At 50.5% G+C, this 18,348-nt stretch overlaps 1 protein-coding gene across 4 annotated transcripts in view; it reads right to left on the reverse strand.

Annotated features, from left to right (window-relative positions):
- Positions 1 to 18,154, reverse strand: part of POLE (DNA polymerase epsilon, catalytic subunit) — a 50,571-nt gene extending 32,417 nt beyond the window's left edge. For 2 of the 4 annotated variants that reach the window (XM_055321896.1, XM_055321897.1), the window contains exons 1-20: positions 18,032 to 18,152; positions 14,541 to 14,682; positions 14,089 to 14,169; positions 13,642 to 13,686; positions 13,405 to 13,497; positions 12,977 to 13,131; positions 11,888 to 12,029; positions 11,676 to 11,756; positions 10,832 to 10,939; positions 10,162 to 10,272; positions 9,832 to 9,917; positions 9,381 to 9,500; positions 7,914 to 8,046; positions 7,708 to 7,821; positions 7,385 to 7,597; positions 7,084 to 7,191; positions 3,341 to 3,469; positions 3,160 to 3,262; positions 2,922 to 3,068; positions 2,376 to 2,521 (exon numbers count right to left, since the gene is read on the reverse strand). In XM_055321896.1, coding sequence (XP_055177871.1) covers positions 2,376 to 2,521; positions 2,922 to 3,068; positions 3,160 to 3,262; positions 3,341 to 3,469; positions 7,084 to 7,191; positions 7,385 to 7,597; positions 7,708 to 7,821; positions 7,914 to 8,046; positions 9,381 to 9,500; positions 9,832 to 9,917; positions 10,162 to 10,272; positions 10,832 to 10,939; positions 11,676 to 11,756; positions 11,888 to 12,029; positions 12,977 to 13,131; positions 13,405 to 13,497; positions 13,642 to 13,686; positions 14,089 to 14,169; positions 14,541 to 14,682; positions 18,032 to 18,093 — 2,319 coding nt within the window. In that variant the 5' untranslated portion in view covers positions 18,094 to 18,152. Of the gene's footprint in view, positions 1 to 2,375; positions 2,522 to 2,921; positions 3,069 to 3,159; positions 3,263 to 3,340; positions 3,470 to 7,083; positions 7,192 to 7,384; positions 7,598 to 7,707; positions 7,822 to 7,913; positions 8,047 to 9,380; positions 9,501 to 9,831; positions 9,918 to 10,161; positions 10,273 to 10,831; positions 10,940 to 11,675; positions 11,757 to 11,887; positions 12,030 to 12,976; positions 13,132 to 13,404; positions 13,498 to 13,641; positions 13,687 to 14,088; positions 14,170 to 14,540; positions 14,683 to 18,031 lie in introns of all 4 variants that reach the window. The other 2 variants (XM_055321898.1, XM_055321899.1) reach the window with 2 other exon arrangements.
- Between the last annotated feature and the right edge of the window lie 194 nt (positions 18,155 to 18,348).

The raw sequence follows: 18,348 nt of genomic DNA on the forward strand, positions 1-18,348 counted from the left end.
CCCAGAACCCAACAGTAAACTAGAGAAATTATGAAACCGAAGTCTGAGACCAGCAACAGAGACGGAGGCTTCACGCCACCCAAGAGGTATCAGGGTTCCCGACATGCGCCGTTATTCCAATTACTCTGATTTAGTGAAGTCAATAAGCTGAGTTACTGGTCTTCTCCAACAACAGAACTCAGAAACTACTAACAGGCAGAGAGCAAAATGCACAGCCGTAAAGGCAACATCTCAAGATAATAACTGACTCAAGAGCCCATGGGTAGACCAATAGCTGCTCATCAGATCCTGTACCAAGCACTGGAAGACAGACATGATCAAGCTAACAAAGGACCTCGTTCTAAATGGTTGTGATGGAAATGTTCTCTTCACTGTGGTGGTGGCTACACAGCTGTATGTTTTTTGTCAAAGTCCATAGAACTGCCCACATGGAAAGGTGACCAGCATGGGCACTCAGGGGCACCTGAACTCACTCCTGCCCAAGCTGCATGTCTGTCCCTACTTGCTGTCACAGTTGTCAAACATTTGAAGTTTCTCCTGCCCCATAACATCTCACCATCATTCCCCCGGCTAATGCATTTCAATACCGAGAAGCCTGGCAAAAAATAGACAACAAACATCTTGACTGAATGAAAGGCTCTCTAGAATCTGAATCAGATTGGAAGCCACAGATCACGAATGCTGGGCCTGGGGTACCAGACTCTAGCACCACCCAGTGCAGCTGAGGGGGGCACATGGTGACACCTGGCCATCACACCCACAGGCTGCACATCCTGAGATGCTCAGCCTAGAAGACAAGGCCGGAGGACATCCCCAGTGTGTGGATGAGACTCACAGTGGCAGAATAGCTACACCTGCTTCGCTGAGATGAAGCAAGTCTTTGCTAGCAGAAACTGTGGGGTGCATTTCTGTGATGGAACTGGCTTTCTTGAGGCCAAGATGTCTCTGTCTGTATTAACTGGACTTCGGGTAACAAGAGCTACTCAAGAGGCCCCTAGTAAGAGCAACTAACAAAGAGACACAGAGCAGGCCATAAATATTTCACTTCTCACCAGTATGAGAAGGACATTTTTTTGAAAGTTTGTTATCTATTTAAAAAACAAAGTAAGATACTTACTGAATACCTACTACTTGCCATGTACTGAGTTACATTCTGCAAAATGAGACAAATACACTCACTACACTTTTAGTGCTTATGTGAAGAGAGACAAAGGAATAAGAAACTTAATACTCAATTGAAACAAAATGAGATGATGATACAGCAGTTCTCAAAAGATTAACAACTGAATTACCATAGGACCCAGCAATTCCAGTTGGGCAAACCCCTGGAAGAACTGAAAGCAGGGACCTGAAGAGCTATTGCACACCCACGTTCACAGCAGCATCATTCAGACACCAAAACATGGAAGCCACCCAGCACCCATGGATGAAGGGTGAATACAATGTGGTCCATCCACACAACAGACTGTTGTTCAGCCTCAGAAGGAAGGAACTTCTGACACCTGCCACGACCAGGACGAGCCCTGAAGACATGATGCTGAGGGAGGGAGCCGGTCATCAGCAGACACCACATGACTCCATTGACCTAGAGGCCCCACAGGAGTTAAATTCTGAGACAGGAAGAAGGATGGGCACATCTGTCAGATGAAGGGTTCTGGAGAGGGACGGGGTGGGGCTGCACAACAGTGTGAATGTCTCTAATGCCACAGAACTGTGCGCTTATTAAATATGTTAAGTTTTATGTCTATTTGACCACAAAAAAAAAAACACAAACAAACAGCAAAACAGGTAGTAATAATAAAATGTGATGACAAGAATCTATCAGAGCAGGGGCCTTACGGAGTCTAGTCGTGAAAGGTCTTTCAGGAGAAATAACTCCACCTGCTCAAGTCTAAAATAACAATCTGCGACGATCACTGAGGTGTTGCTATGGACCTTCCTTGATCCTACTGAATGAAACCTGTCAGTAAATTGCCCTCTGCCTCCTCCCATCAGAGGCTGGCAAACTAAAGGGCCACATGGTGGTTACTGTACTCGTGCAGCCTGTTTCTGTGCCAGGGGCTCACCTCCTGCTGCAGGGGAATGCAGCTCAGTCCCAATAAAAGTTTGTGGATAAAAATGGACTACTCAGCTATAGTATGTTGACCCTGGCTCTACATAAATATTTCAAAAGCAGTTATTCAGAATAGTTTCAAGGCCTCAAGTTTTTAATTCTTAAAAGCTAAAAACAACTGTGCACTCGTTACTTTCCAAACCCACGAGAGCCTAGAGGTTGGGAGTCATACATCCTAGGTGGAGAAGCTACAACTGCCCATATGAAAGAGTCTCATCTCAGAAACTAGACTCTGTCCTGACCTCATAAAGGTTAGGCTCACCTTGTGGAGACCTTTGAATTCATAACGCCTATCTCGGAAGGCGCGCACTGTGTCCACATAGAAAGAGTTCTCCCGCTGGCAGATAGTGGTGAGGCGCTCCTCCACCCTGGTGACGTGTATCTTCTTGTATGCCTTCCGGCAGTAATCTGAGGCCCAGAGAGAGCAGGGGAGCATGAGAGACTCCACATAGGAGGGAGCCAGGCCTCCTGGACATAGCCAAAGAAAGCTAGGAAGCAACAGATGCCAACAAATGCAGCTTTCTAGGTTAACACAAAGCAGCAGAAAAGTCAGGAAGATACATGCTCGTTTATCCTATCAAGAAAAGGACAGCCCCAGTGTGACTGGACCAAATTCCTCAAGAGCACAGTAAGGAGAATTCATCATCTGAACACTGACTAAAGAAGAAATAAAGGCTGTAGGAAGAACCCATTCACAGTGATCTCATCTAGTGCAACATCTCCTTTAAGTGACCTCTGGCAGTGATGTACCAACACGACCCAAAAAAGGCCCAAGTCAGAGGCGGCACAGCATCTGAAAGTTGCTCACCTGACAGCCTCCGCTTCTCATATTTAGCCTGCTCCTCTCGAGAGAGCTCGTGAAAGGCCCGGGCTGGACCCTCTGCAGTCAAGGGAGGGAACTTCTCTGACTCCAGCTGGTGCTGGATCCGATGGTACTCACTGCGACTGGCTGGCACTAGGAGGGTGACAGAGGAGAGTCCATGACAGGGACCAACGCATCTGGTCCCCACTGAGCCACCCCACCCCCGCCCTGGTGTTGCACTCACTGAACTCGCCCCTCCACTGCCAGGCCATCTTTCTCTGGCAGTTGGCCCCAGGCTTATTGAAGTCACAGGCAGCACAGGTAGCCTCATCCACCACGGCAGAGGGCTGCAGGGCAGGGCAGCAGGAGCATCAGTTAGGGTCTGGGCAGAAAGAGCTCAATGCTGATGTGGGAATCTGTCTTACCTGCAGGCGGTTCGTCAGGATGATGTTAGGGTACATGGCCCCCACATCCAGGTGGTAGATAAGGGGACACTCTATTCTGTTTGGAACATCTTTCAGGGAGGTGAGCTTGGTCTTAATCTGATCACACACCTAGGAGAAAGGACAAAGGAGTGGCACCCAAGGCAAAAACTTGAGATTGTATGGTCATTGTATGGTCGGTTACAAAGAAAGCACCGTAGGTCCCAGAAGGACAGTAAACAATGGCCACCAACACCAGGGCCTGGATGTACAGGACCCTTGCAAGAAAAGACAGAGCCCTAAGGAGGACAGCATCTCGGGGAGCAGAAGCCTCTGCCCTAGAGGACCTTCAGGGTTGGGAGAAAACTGTGAAAGACAGTAGTAGCCTTGCACGGCAGGGCCGCCCATCAGTGAGGATAAGACCCGGCTAGAATATCAACAGCACTCTTCTTGGGTGCCCCGCATGGTGGGGGCATGTGACACCCCTCCCTCAGCAACCCCTCACCTGATAGATGAGAAGTCACAAGAGATTAGCAGGGGCTCAAGCATAGGCCCCCTTAGCCCAAATGCTATGCTCTGATCCTCGGTGCTAGATGGTCTCCAGCATTTCTTTATAAACCAGAAAATGAGCAGTTAGCTTTAAAAAGCCCTCCTGATCCCAAATACCCAGGTATCCTGCATGAAATATGAGAACCCTGTAAATGTAGAAGTTAGCTTCTAAGTTACCCACAGAGGGCAAAAGCAAAGAGTAGACTCAAAACCAGAGCAGTGAGCTAATTTGGTTATGCCCTGGCAGACACCAGGCTGTGTCAGGGTCCCCAGGACCACGCCATAGTGCAGTGACTCACAGTGAAAGGACATAGAACTCAACCAGCCAAGGGAAAAGGCACATGGGGCAGAGTCAGGAAGTTAGGCTTGAGCTGGGATGAGCTTAATGCTCGCAGCATCAAACTAGGACAACATATGCCAAGTGCCTTGGTGCAGGGAGGCTCACAGGCCCGGGGCTCACGGTCCCTACTGGGGCTGGTCAGGTAGGGTCCTCTGCTTGCACACACACTGCTGACTCTGAGAAAGAAAGCGGATCCTTGGCATGAACGGTGTTTGCATACGTGAGTAAAGTTCACGCAGCACTCCTGTCCAAGGAAGTTGAGGACCCCAAGTCCAGCCTCACACACAAGCCTTCCCAAGGCTGGCCATTTCAGCCCTCAGTGGGAGTGCTCCCACACATTTCCCATGCCTCCTTGGCAAGCGGCAACCTGCACACAACAGGGAGACGAAACAGAACCCCAAATAAAGGCCAGATCCTCAAAGGCCACCTCTGTGAAAGGATAAACTAGAGAAGTCTGCTCAGTAGAATCACATCTCTTCTGGGTTCCTGGAGAAAGTCTTCCTGAGCACCTGGCAACCATAGGCTGGTCCCTCCAACAAGTGTGTGGTTGACATTATACTCTCCACTTGGTCTAGGAACCCTCCAGCCATGGATCCACATAAGAAGGGACTCCAGGCCAGAAACAACATCAAAGAACCTGACAGCTCCTTATAGTCTCAGCCTGAGACCCTCTGCTGAATATAAATTCACATTCCAAATCTCAGAGAGAAGAATACCCCATGACCAAGAGCATACCCAGTGGGAGGAAGCCCTGAGAATCTGAGAATAAATCTCCTAAATGTGGGAAAATGAGCACAATTAAAAATACTGAAGACTGGGATCCCTGGGTGGCGCAGCGGTTTGGCGCCTGCCTTTGGCCCAGGGCGCGATCCTGGAGACCCGGGATCGAATCCCACATCGGGCTCCCGGTGCATGGAGCCTGCTTCTCCGTCTGCCTGTGTCTCTGCCCCGCCTCCCCCCCCTCTGTAACTATCATAAATAAATAAATTAAAAAAAAATACTGAAGACTAAAACTCTAAAACAAAGGAAGAGAGAGTCTATTAAAAAAAAAAAAAGAAAAAGATGAAGCACATCAGAAAAGAACAGAACCTCCAGAAACAAAAATATTGTCCTAAAAAATAAAGTATGGCTTCTGATGAACAGATATTTTTATCCACTCCCCAAAACATAACATCTACTTAATAAATCAGAGCATTAACATGCACTTATTTGGTAAATTCATTCTGCACCAAATGTACACAACACCAAGGAATGCAATCCCCACGTTTGAGAACTAGTATATTCACAGGTTAATCTAATAATGCGGCAAACTTCTGTAAAGGACCAGATAATAAATAGTTTAGGTTTTGTGGCCACACATTCTGTCACATACTCTTTTTTTTCATAACATTTTAAAAACGTGAAAACCATTCTTAGCTTGGTGGCTACATGGGTCTCACAGGCTATCATCTGCCCACTTCTGTTTTAGACCGTATTGAGTAAACTGGAAAACATCTAAATAGACACAAGATTAACCAGGAAAGTGGCCATATATTAAAGTTGGCAGTCATGTGAGAAATATCACTTGAACACAAAAATGCCCTTAGAATTAAAAGACTCCTTAAAACCCTTCCTCCAAAGCAGTCAAGATAAAAAACACACCAAAAATCGTAAAAAACCATAACTAAAAAAGTAAAATCTATCCTATAGATTGGGAAATGCCAGAAGCATCAATACCTTCTGTTTCTTACTAAATTCTCAGCTAATGAATCTTTAGGAGAACAGACACTCCATCCTTCTTTATCCTGAGTCATGTTCTGAAATGCTACCCGGGAGGCAAAGTTCCCAGAGGATGAGCCCTATGCTGCTGAGACCCCTAGCTGGCGCCTCCTGTCAGCATCCTGGAGCTGGGATGGTCCCTCAAAAACGTGATGAGCCTGTTGTCCTTTCCCTAAAAACCCTGGGCTGCCCTTTAGATCACTGTGGAGACAGCCCGCAGACCACACTCCCTGTCCTCTGGGAGCCCCCTGCTGGGCTTCCCCAGGCGTCGGGAGGCCGCTGCCCAGCACACCATGGTCTCACTCATACTGCCACTTCTTCAACTTGAAAGTAGTATCTGTTCCTTCTGAGGGGCTAACTCATGTTTGGTTTTCAGCCTAGACGCTCTTCACATATTGTCCCTTAAGAGTTCCTGAAGCAAATGGCAACTGGAGCTGACAACCGCTGCATAGCACTTCAGTTTCCAGAGTACGCAAATTGACTTGAGTTCTGCCTATTAGAATGTTTCCTGAAATTAATCCTAAAACTGGTAAAAATTCCAAACCACTAGTCTCTCTCAGTACACCCCAGTGCTGAGCAGTGCTCAGCAGAGGCACCTGAGAAGTGCCGTGTCCAAAGACCAGGACTGGTAAGCTGGGAGGTACCTGGGGTCTCCAGGCTTGGGGCACGTTGTAAATGGTGCTGTTATCTGATAGGTGTTAAGGTCACTATATTATACTCCATCACTCGTAGAACTGACTCTCAGCACTTTTAAAGTCTCTTTAACAAAAAATAAAAACCAATGGCTCCTCATTGCCTATAGAATAGTCCAAATGAACTGAGCAGGAGAGCCAGCACTCACCTCTGCCCTACATCCACCCACCATGATGTTCCAAGAGCCAGCCCAAGAACCCCGTCTCCCTGTAAAACTCTCCTACGTCTCCAAGTTGGGTCATTCACTGTGACCACAACACTGTCCTGCCCCCCACAGCCAGACCAGAAGAGACCCTGTGTCACCTGTGTCAGGGCCCAGGAGGTACGTGACAAACACGCTACTGAAAGAAGCCAGGCTACAGGCAGGGCAGGCAAAGACTATTTCCCCTGGCCGGTGGAACATCACCTCTTGGAAGTTGGTGACATGCTCCATGGGCACCTTCTCCTCTTCCTCGATGGCATGGCGCATGGTCTTCTCCACCCTCTGCAGCAGGAAGTCAAAGGCAGCAGGATTCTAGCATAAATGACCAAGAGAAGACAGGAATGAGATGGGAAGTGCCCTTGCCCCAGCCAATCTGCCTCAGGTGGGACACTGGAGAGAATGCTCCAGAGGAGCCAAGTCCAGGGCAGGCCAGACAAAGGAGGCCTGGGGAGGAATCCACAGGGCAAAAAAGGGGTGAGGCCAGGAAGACCAGAGAGAGGCTCACCATCCTGAACCGGCAGGGGATGTCACTGCGAAAGACGCCTGACTCAAGGGCCTCCACATGGCCACCCACATAGGTCTCGGCATCCAGCACGTGGCCATCATCCGTCAGCTTGTTGAACTCCTGCTCCTGCTTATTGGGGAAGATGATGTTGGCGTGGAAGGCCTGCACCATCAGCAAGGCCTCACAGAGCGTCCCAGAGCCCTTCCGCAGCACCTGTGGGGGAGACACCAGGCCTCAATCACATGTCAAAATCCCACAGCCACATCCACATCAGTTGCTGGGCCCGGCTCCACTGCGCACATGGGGCCAGGAGAGGCACTGACCTCATCAGGCTCCATGGGGATAATGGTGCAAAGGGCGAATATAAAGGGGTGGACGTATTTCATGTACAGGTAGTACGTGGCCACTGCATCTGACACGGAGTATGTGGCCAGAGTCTGAGGAGAAAACATTAGAGAGTAAGAGCAACAAGGAGCCAAGCAGGCACAACATCAAAGCTAAAAGTGACATGGTGAGGAAATGCACGTGCCTGGGGCTGCTCGGTGGCCATCCGGCACATGTCCTCAGGGTCCAGCTCCACTGGGTCGTAGCCTAGCTTGGCTTTGGCAGCTGCCTTGAGGTTGTGGCTGCCCACAGGAAGGTAACTGTCCCTCTTCACCCACCTGGGAACAAGACCAAAGGTCAAAGATGAGTCCAAGATAAAGACCGAGAACCATGAAGAGATGGCAAAGCTGCATATACCCCAGAAAGATGCAGTTCTAACAGGCACCCCAAAGATCTCCACTGAGACCCCACACAGTGCAGGCCCTGGCCTCCCGTGAAGCCTTTCCCCCAGATCCAGCTGGCTTCACCCATGTGCCCACAAACACAAGGACATGCCAGGGCCAGTCCTCTGAGCCCCATGGCTTCCCTTTCTCCCTCATGGAGAAATATAAAGATGAGCAAGTGGGAACCCATAACCTCCAGCCTCCCTCAACCTCTCCAGGTTCTCCTGTGGGCGCTGCTAGTCTGCTGTGCTCTTCCCCGCCCCAGGCCCTAGTTTTAAAGTCCTGTTCTCTCCTCACACAATCCCTTCAGCGTGGAAACAGGAAGCCACCCTACACCCCTCACCCTGTGCCCATTTCCACATCCTCCCCATGGCTCAGCCCACGACTGACACAGCTAGGTCTCTAGCACTCACAGCTGTCTCTTGACTGCATCGAGTCTCACCTCCCTCGGCCTCCACACTCTTGCCATCCTTGTCTCCAGAAATGCCCCCTGGGGCCTCCCAGTATTGCCACCTCCCCTGAGAGCCCCCAACCATCCTTTTACGACCTTTCCTCAGAGACCGCTGATTACCGTGCCCCATGGGAATGGGGTTCCCAGGCCTGCTTACACCTAGAACCTATGTGCTCCTTGCCCAGAAGCCCACCGCAAACCCTGAGGACCACAGGCCCGGCCCCAAGTCCATCCCTCTTCACTCCTATTCTAATTATGATTTGGCCTGCCCCTTCCAACCCATGCACGGTAATGCCAAGGCTACAGAGGAAAAAGATAAAACTTTAAGTGTGTCAATGGCTCCCCAAAATTCACCTCCCCACAGGGGACAGGGGCCCACAAGACCTCCTTTCCCTTCAGCCTTCCCTCTCAACACCTTGAGCCCTGTCAAATGCCTATCTCCAGTGTGGACATCCTTGGCTGCTGCACCCCCACCTTTGTGGGGGGCTTTCACAGCATCAAGACCTTACTCTACTTGGCCAACTTTCTGTTCTGGCTTCCCTAGCAGGTCCAATGCTAACATGTTTGCTGGCAGAAGGAATAAGAGCACATGACGAAGACAGCACATTCCTGGACCTAGCCAGAGCCCCAGCCACTGTCCTCGAAGGTGATGGCTGCTGCTTCTCAGAAGGCCCCTTCCTCAAAGGGAGGTGGACAGGACCAGTAGTGCAAGAAAGGAGCTTTGGATGCCAGTCACAGAAGGCCCTCCTAAGATAGTGTGATGAGCTGCCGGGCCTACCTGAGACAGTCCATGTGGATGCACTGGGATGCCTTGTACTCTCCCTGACTGTCCTTCTGGAACCCGATCTCCTGGTACATGCTTAGTCCGTGGACTGCTGCTCTGGCCTCCACAAACGGCCTAGGGATAAGGGCAGACCGACAAGCACATGGGCAGTTATCCTTTAGTCCCTCAGAGACAAGAAGATTGCGCCTAGCACACCCCCAAGCAAAGCCAGGAACCCCCACACTTCTCCTCAAAATACAAGGAGCCTCTTCGGCCACCAAGTGGCATTCCTCCCATCCCTCCGTTCTCTCCCAAACACTTTCCTTCCATCTCAACCACTTGTAAGTGTACAGTTCGGCAGCAGTAAGCGGTATATTCACACCAGTAAGCATATTCACACCACTGTGCAACATCCCCCCCCCCCCAAACGCATTTTAGTTACTCACAAAGAAGACATCAGACTTACCAGTCAAAAAAGTCCCCATTGTAGGTGACCATGATAGTGGGTTTCATCTCCTGGACATGTTCAAACCATCTCTGGATTAGATGAACCTGAATTCAATGATTCTTAGCTGTCAGAGAATTTCTGTTTCTCTTTGAGCTATATTTCCAAGCACCCCTCCCCAAGTTTAGGAAAAGCAGGGACCTCATGTCACTATTTTCACACTCACCCTGTGCCACCAATGTGAATGAGGACCACACCACTCAATATCCAGTCCAGCACACTGCTGGGTTGTGCCTCTTCCTCCCATTTCACCCCAAATACTAGGCAGTCTCCCAAGGAATACCTCTTTACCTCGTCAGGTTCATTAAAGACACAAAAAGGTCCTTCATACTCTGGCTTGGGGGTGAACTCGAAATCTTCGACATCTTCTGAAACGATCTCCCTGTTGGTGATGAGGTAGCCCTAGAAAGTGCGTGCGCCAGTCAGCACGAGTTAGGACGCACAAAGCCAAAACACTCCACTTTTGGCGCAGAAGACCCTACTATAGGAATCTGCAGCAATGGGAAGGCCCCCAGTTCTCCCAAGAAGAGCACCAAGTGTCTCACATTTTTATTGGAAGGAAGGAGTATGGCTTGTTTGTTCACTTTCCTGAACTCAACTCGCTAATTTTTCACCACACACACACACACACACACACACACACACGTATTTTTTATCTATCTATCTATCTATCTATCTATCTATCTATCTATCTATCTATAAGAGAGAGAGAGAGAGAGAGAACACGCACGAGAGAGAGGCAGGCAGAGGGAGAAGCTGGCTCCATTCAGGGAGCCAGACATGAGACTCCATCCCAGGTCTCCAGGATCACAACCTGGGCTGAAGGTGGCGCTAAACCGCTGAGCCACCCAGGCTGCCTTCACCCAAAATATATTAACCGTAGTGTGGATACTGCTCTGGTTTAGGGACCAGACAAGGTTCCTGCTCCTAGGAAGCTTAAATCCCAAAAGATACCACTTACCTGACCATCAATCATGTAGGAAATCATCATAATCTGGTCAGTTTCAGCATCAGGAAACTTGAGAGGCAGTTTGGTTGTCTCAATGTCAAATGCCAAAACCACAGGGTCCTGCAGGGATGAGATGTCTTGTTAAGCTGGACATAAACCAATCCGAGCTCCAGAGACCCCAATGGTCTTCTCAACACCCACCCCTCCACCTCCAGCTGCTAAAAGCAAGAGTTGAGCTGCCACAGGGAGAGGTTCCAAAAGAAGTGAGACAGGCATTTGGGGGTTGACTGACCTATATCAAGAATACTATGATTCACTGATGGTTATGAAAACTTAAACATATATGAGAGGTTGGAGCATGATAGGAAAATCCTAGAATTACAGAACACTTGATTCTCGATGTGCATGCAAATGCATGACCTCAATTTGACCTTTATGATAATCCAGATAGGAGATGGTGGTAGAAATGCTTTCTCATTCTGGAAATGAGAAAACAGAGTACAGACTTGCCCAAGAACATAAAGCCATCCTGAATCAAGGTCTGCCAGTTATAAATTCATTTTTCACCACAACACTTCACCATCAACCACTCAAAATGAAAGTCAGAGCTTTCCCTCAAATGTTCAGATCCAGCCCAGTTCAAACACAGACATCATATGGTGATACATAAGCACAGAATGAAATTATACTCGGTCAGAAACTGACCACCCCCCCAAAAAAATATTTTTCTGCAACTTTTTAAAGTATTTGAGGAAAAAGAAACAAGTCTGAATCAAATTCATCCTTCAGCACCAAATGAGATCTCTCCAGAAATAAGTGGAAAAGTCAGGATGGAGGAAATGCAAGCAGTGCTCACAGGTCGTTCAACAAGGTCATCTCGGCGGGTGATTTCCACAGGAAAGGTACTTCCTCGGTATCTGATGTTGTACCAATGAGCCTGCAGGACATGCAGCACGTTAATAAAGAGCTCTGCATCTGTCCTGGGAGGTGTGTTTCTCTACAGATTTACCCTTTCAGGGTCACCTCCTGACTGTCCATCCGGCTGCCCAAAAGTAATGGCCCACTCACCACATGGATCTTCAGGTCAATGGAGAGGCGGATGTGGTAGGGCACATCATACTCTCGCATGTCCACAATATTGTCCAACTGGTCAGTGACCTTCTTAGAGGCTTCCTCTTCATCAATAACCACACTGCCCCCTTGCAGAACGCTGCAAAACAATGAGAGGCCAGCTTATTCAACTATACCCTACTAGGGGTCAAAAAAGAGGGAAGACCAGAATCTATGTGGAATAAACACAGAAGGTAAATCGAGGTGGCAGAGATGACCAAAGAGGCTCTTCTTAGAGAAAGGCCTTGGATGACAACCTCCCACAAGCAGCAGGCCATACAGAGGAAATTCTATGCACACTAAGGACACGTGTCTTATAAAATGTAAGTCAAAATTTTTAAAAATTGGGGTGCCTAGGTGGCTCAGTGGATTAAGTGTCTGCCTTCAGCTCAGGTCATAATTCCAGAGTCCTGGGATCAGGCCTCACATCAGGCTCTCTACTCAGCGGTGAGTCAGCTTGGGATTCTCTCTCTCCCTCTGCCTCTCCCCAGGCTCACACTAGCTCTTGCTCGCTCTCTCAAATAAATAAATCTTAAAAAGGAAAAAAGAAAAAAAAGTAGTGTCACTGGGAATCCAAAATGTCCTTACTATCACAGCCAGAAATCCACCCCTATGTAAGAAAAGAGGCACAGCTAAAACTACAACCCAGGAAATCATTTAACACAAATGCAACACATAAACTCTACCTAGGCTGGGGCACCTAGGTGGCTAGGTTAAGCGTGACTCTTGATTTTGGCTCAGGTCATGACCTCAAGATGCAGAAATTAAGTCCCCTACCTGGCTCTGTGCTAGATATGGAACCTCCTTAGTATTCTCTCTCTTCCTCTCCCTCTTTCCCTCCCATTGCTCCCTTGCTCTCATAAATAATTTTAATTTATTTTAAAAAAAGAAATTCCACCTAATTGCTTGCAAGCGTATCCACACTGAACAGAGCCTTAAGGCTAACTTCATTGCTGAGCATTCCTGCTTCCTATTCATCTTGTCAACCTATGAAAAATGGGAAAACAGTCCTGTGGACCGCCTAGCTGCTCTGCTTACAAGGCTTACCTGGACAGCATAGCTGTGTAGGCATCACCAGCATGACCCTGCTCTCGGTTCTTCTTCACAGCAGGGGAGACATCCTTCCTCACTCTAACAAGATCCTCCACAGTGTGGAAGGACAGCTTAATGTAATTTCGCTTCAAACCCACCAAGTGATTTGGCTACAAAGTGATGAGATTGTGTTCATGAGTTCAAGAGAAAAAGGACTTTATTTGGGGTAAAAAAAAATAAAGGGAGAACACCTCAAAAGTAAATACACAAGTAGAAGAGTTGGCAAGTCCAAAGCATTTTGTCCAACTCTATACCACTAGAATTCTCTAAGGAGACATATAGACAGTCACATCGCATATGCTCAACTTGGCTTCTTCCCATCTCACCCCAGGAGCAGGGTAGACCCAGCCTCATTTACCCTGGAAGGTCCAGGTGATACTCACCAAGTCTAGATCCTCTTTGGGGACAGTCTCTATTTTAGCAATTTTACCCTGAAACTTCTTGGAGAGAAAAGATGAAACTTCTCGTTCACAACCCTAAATCAAGATCAGAATGAAAAGACTTAGTAAAAACTATTGTTTTCCTTGTATGTTCCTCTAGAGGCCTCTTTCAGTTCTGAAGCCCCCCCTATAAAATGAGGCACAGGTCATGTGACTTAATTCTATGGACGACAGACTTACCTTTCTGGCTGCAATGTAGAAATACGGCTCGTAGGGCAAGGCCACCTGCAAGAGCCACCAACCCATTCAGGGGCAATAAGAAAGAAAAAAAGGGAGAAAAGTGAAGACAGGCTATTTGCAGTTATACCCACAAGCAGCCAAGATCCGACGTGTCCTTGACTTTGACATCTTTTACCAGATGACACAGTCAGGAATTAGGACCTGCACATATGGCAGGAGCGAAAGTCCGAGACAAACAAAATCTCTGTCTTTCCAAGCTGGTTATGATATCTTAAATAGTGACCCATGTGGCTTCAAGGGGTCCATGTCCCTGACATGCTTCAAGCAGCTGAACACTAGAAGCCTCCCAACCCCTCTCCTCCCAGATAAATGAACACCTGCCATATTGGACCCCACCTATACCTCATCACTGAGTGGGTCTTAGCTGCCTGGGGTTCAGGAGCTTACCTTAAATCTGCTCCCATCATCTTGAATAAAGTAGTAATCTACTGCGCTGACTAAGCGTTTGTCTTCATCTAAAATCTCAGTCTATGAGAGAATGAGTCAACATGGGCACAAAGTTATCCTCTATGTAGTACAAGAACCCTCTTGCTCCTACTCTTTGGGAAACTGAACACAAAAACAAAACCCTTCTCCACCCCCACATAAACACTACCAACCCTACTCACAAGGACCATACCACATCTTCCAAATGAGGATTTCTCTCAATCTCTCCCTCATCTTTGAAAACTTTTTATAGGTTAACAGGGACACCCCTCAGTTTTGTATTCCCAGTAACCTCTATACAGCCCAGTGACATTAAATAAGGAGGAGAGCTACAAACAATCCCATCTCCAGCTGCACTACCCACTCTTCAAAGGCCTAAGCCACAAGGAGAGTGCAACTGCCCAGGTGCTTACAGGGTGCATGTTGATGAGCCAGCCCGTCTTCTCCCCAGACTCCTTGAGTCTCTCAAAACCAAACCGCAAATCCATCTTATCTGTCCACTGACTGCGCTCCAGGCGCTTAAGTGCTGAGACAGAAGAGGAGAGGCCATCATCCCTGAATGAAAGGAGAAAGGAAATTCTGTCTTCACTGATCATGACACTATTCCTGCAACCCTCAGTTCACCCAGTGTAAGCAGTTTGGATGCCACATAGTAGATGCCTCCCTGAAAAGCCTTGGCCAAACAGTTCATTAAAATAACAGAAGCTGCAGGAACCATGACTGGGGCAGGAGCCTCAAAACCTATTCATTTTTTTTTGTTTGTTTTTTGTTTTCCAAAACCTATTCAACTCTGTAACCAGAACACTAATAAAAATAACCATCATGGCAAGCCACTGCTGCCTTATAAGATATTAAAATGCCCAGGAGCACCCCACGGGCTTAGTCGGCTAAGTGCCTGACTCTTTCAGCTCAGGTCACGATCTCAGGGTCATGAGACTGAGCCCCACACTGGGCTCCACACTGGGCATGGAGCCTGCTTAAGATTCTCTCTCTGGGGTTCCCTGGGTGGCTCAGTCATTTAACTGTCTGCCTTCAGCTCAGGTCGTGATCCCAGGGTCCTGGGATCAAGTCCCACATCCGCTCCCTGCTCAGCAGGGAGTCTGCTTCTTCCTCTGCCTAGCACTCTGCCTCCTTAACCTTTCTCTTTGTCAAATAAATAAATAAAATCTGGGGCAGCCCTGGTGGCTCAGTGCTTTAGCGCTGCCTTCAGTCCAGGGGTGTGATCCTGGAGACCCAGGATTGAGTCCCACAGCGGGCTCCCTGCATGGAGCCTGCTTCTCCCTATGCCTGTGTCTCTGCCTCTCCCCCTTCTTTATTTATTTATGAATAAAGAAAATCTAAATAAATAAATAAATAAATAAATAAATAATAAATAAATAAATAATAAATCTTAAAGCAAAACAACAACAAAAAAACTCTTTCTCTGCCCACCCCTCCTGGGCATTTGCCCCAGAGGAATGAAAACTCATTGATACAAATACTGATGTGTGAACATTCATTCCACTTCATTATAGCCAAAGCGTGAAAACAACCCCAATAGCCCTTAACAGGTGAATAATTAACCTATGTAATATCCATCCCATGGAATACTATCCCATCAATAAAACAGAAGAAACTGAACTGATTCATGCAATGACTTGGATGGATCTCAATGGAATTATGCTGAGTGAAAAAAGCCAACCTCCCAAAATTAAACACTTTTAATCCAACTTAAGTAGAATTCTTGAAAGAAAATTAGAGGTGGAGATTAGTGGCTGCCATGGATGAGGAAGACGGAGGAATGAAGGTGGACATGGCTACAAAAGGGTTATTCTGTGTCTTGCTTATGGCCAGGGTCACAAACACACAATGTGTACAGAACTAAATACACACATAATAGGTAACGAGTGTCCATTCAGTGTATGAGCATCAATTTCCTGGTTGTGACCTTGTGATCTAGTAAACTACATCACCACTTGGAGAAACTGGCTTAAGGGTGCATGGGATCTGTGTAATTTCTTACAACCGCATAAGAATCTGCAACTAACTCAAAGAAATTGTTTCTTTGTATTTTTATTTATTTCTAAAGTGACAGCGTTCAAATTTATTATTAGTTTGTTTCTTGGTAAAATAAAAGTAACATATCTACCGTAGGAGGTTTTGATGCATATTGTAAGAAACAGTGAAAACTGCAAAGTTGGCAGCAGGGTACTAAAAAAAGCAAGAATCTTGATGACCAATTTGGACTGGATTCTAGTTTTGCCAAAAAAACGAGCAGTGACAAGTCATATGCATATGATAGACAGGATTCTTTGTTCACACTGGACGCTCAACAAACAGCATTTCTGATATTTATTAAAGATCAACACGATGTAAGAATATATGTACTTTTTGTTGTCTAAGGGTGAACTTCTGCAACGAACACATTATCTGAAAGACATTACTTGACCGCCCTGATCGGTTCACTTGTTTCTATTCACAAAGCCTGCGGGGCGGGCGGTGGGGCTCGGCTCACTGACCCCAGCCCAGGCCCCTGTGGGGCACAAAACACTCGGTCCCCTCACAGCCCCCCCCCCCCCCCCGCACACACCCCTCCCGGTCCCCTCACAGCCCCCCCCTCCCGTCCCCTCACAGCTCCCCCTCCCCCCGCCGCACACACAGTCCAGGTCCCCTCACAGCCCCCCCCCCCCCCCGCACACACCCCTCCGGTCCCTCACAGGCCCCCCCCCCGCACACCCCTCCCGTCCCCTCACAGCCCCCCCCCCGCACACCCCTCCCGGTCCCCTCACAGCCCCCCCCCCGCACACCCCTCCCGGTCCCCTCACAGCCCCCCCCCCCGCACACCCCTCCCGGTCCCCTCACAGCCCCCCCCCCCCCCCGCCCCACACCCCTCCCCCCGGTCCCCTCACAGCCCCCCCCCCCGTCCCCTCACAGCCCCCCCCCCGCACACCCCTCCCGGTCCCCTCACAGCCCCCCCCCCGCACACCCCTCCCGGTCCCCTCACAGCCCCCCCCCCCACACCCCTCCCGTCCCCTCACAGCCCCCCCCCCCCCCCCGTCCCCCCTCACAGCTCCCCCTCCCCCCCCCGCACACCCCTCCCGTCCCCTCACAGCCCCCCCCCCCGCACACCCCTCCCGGTCCCCTCACAGCCCCCCCCCGCACACCCCTCCCGGTCCCCTCACAGCCCCCCCCCCCCCGTCCCCTCACAGCCCCCCCCCGCACACCCTCCCGTCCCCTCACAGCCCCCCCCCCACCCCTCCGTCCCCTCACAGCCCCCCCCCCGCACACCCCTCCCGGTCCCCTCACAGCCCCCCCCCCGCACACCCCTCCCGTCCCCTCACAGCCCCCCCCCGCACACCCCTCCCGGTCCCCTCACAGCCCCCCCCCCGCACACCCCTCCCGGTCCCCTCACAGCCCCCCCCCGCACACCCTCACGTCCCCCCCCGCACACCCCCGGTCCCTCACAGCCCCCCCCCGCACACCCCCCGTCCCCCAGCCCCCCCCCCGCCCCTCCCCCTCACAGCCCCCCCCGCACACCCCTCCCGGTCCCCTCACAGCCCCCCCGCACACCCCTCCGGTCCCCTCACAGCCCCCCCCCCGCACACCCCTCCCGGTCCCCTCACAGCCCCCCCCCACCCCCGCCTCACAGCCCCCCCCGCACACCCCTCCCGGTCCCCTCACAGCTCCACGGCGCCCCGCAGCCAGCCGGGAGAGAGGTGAGGGAGAAGCGTTCGCACGCGCCGTGACCCAGCGGGGTCGCGCTCCCCGGCCCGGCTCTGCAAACCACGGGAGGCTGCTGTACTGCTCCGTCCGCGGGAACCAGCGCCAGCCCAGGAGGAACGCGCCGCGGCCACGCGCTAGGCGCTCCGCAGAAGGCAGCCCGCCGCCCGCCCGCCCTCTCCCGGCGTCCCCCCGCGCCCCTCACCGGCTGGCCTCGCCGTCCGGGCCCGGCTCCGCGCGACGCCGGCCGCCGTCCCTCCAAACCATCGCGCCGCGCCGAGGCCGCCGCCGCTCTCCGGGAGAAATTTGGCGCGCTCCCCCCAGGCCTCGCGAGAGAGCGGAAGCGCCTGCCGCCCAATCGGCAGGCTCGCCGCTCCCCGCCCCCCGCGAACTCCCGGAGCCGCGGCCGCGGGGGCCGGATGGGGGCGGGGGGCGGGGAAACGGGGCGGGACAGGGACTCCGGGGAAAGTGTGAGGACGCGCCCGGCGCGTACGGCGGGGGCGGCGCGGGGGCGGCCCTGCG

This window comes from Nyctereutes procyonoides, unplaced genomic scaffold (assembly GCF_905146905.1).
Source record: "Nyctereutes procyonoides isolate TBG_1078 unplaced genomic scaffold, NYPRO_anot_genome, whole genome shotgun sequence".
In the NCBI taxonomy this organism is placed as follows: Eukaryota; Metazoa; Chordata; class Mammalia; order Carnivora; family Canidae; genus Nyctereutes; species Nyctereutes procyonoides.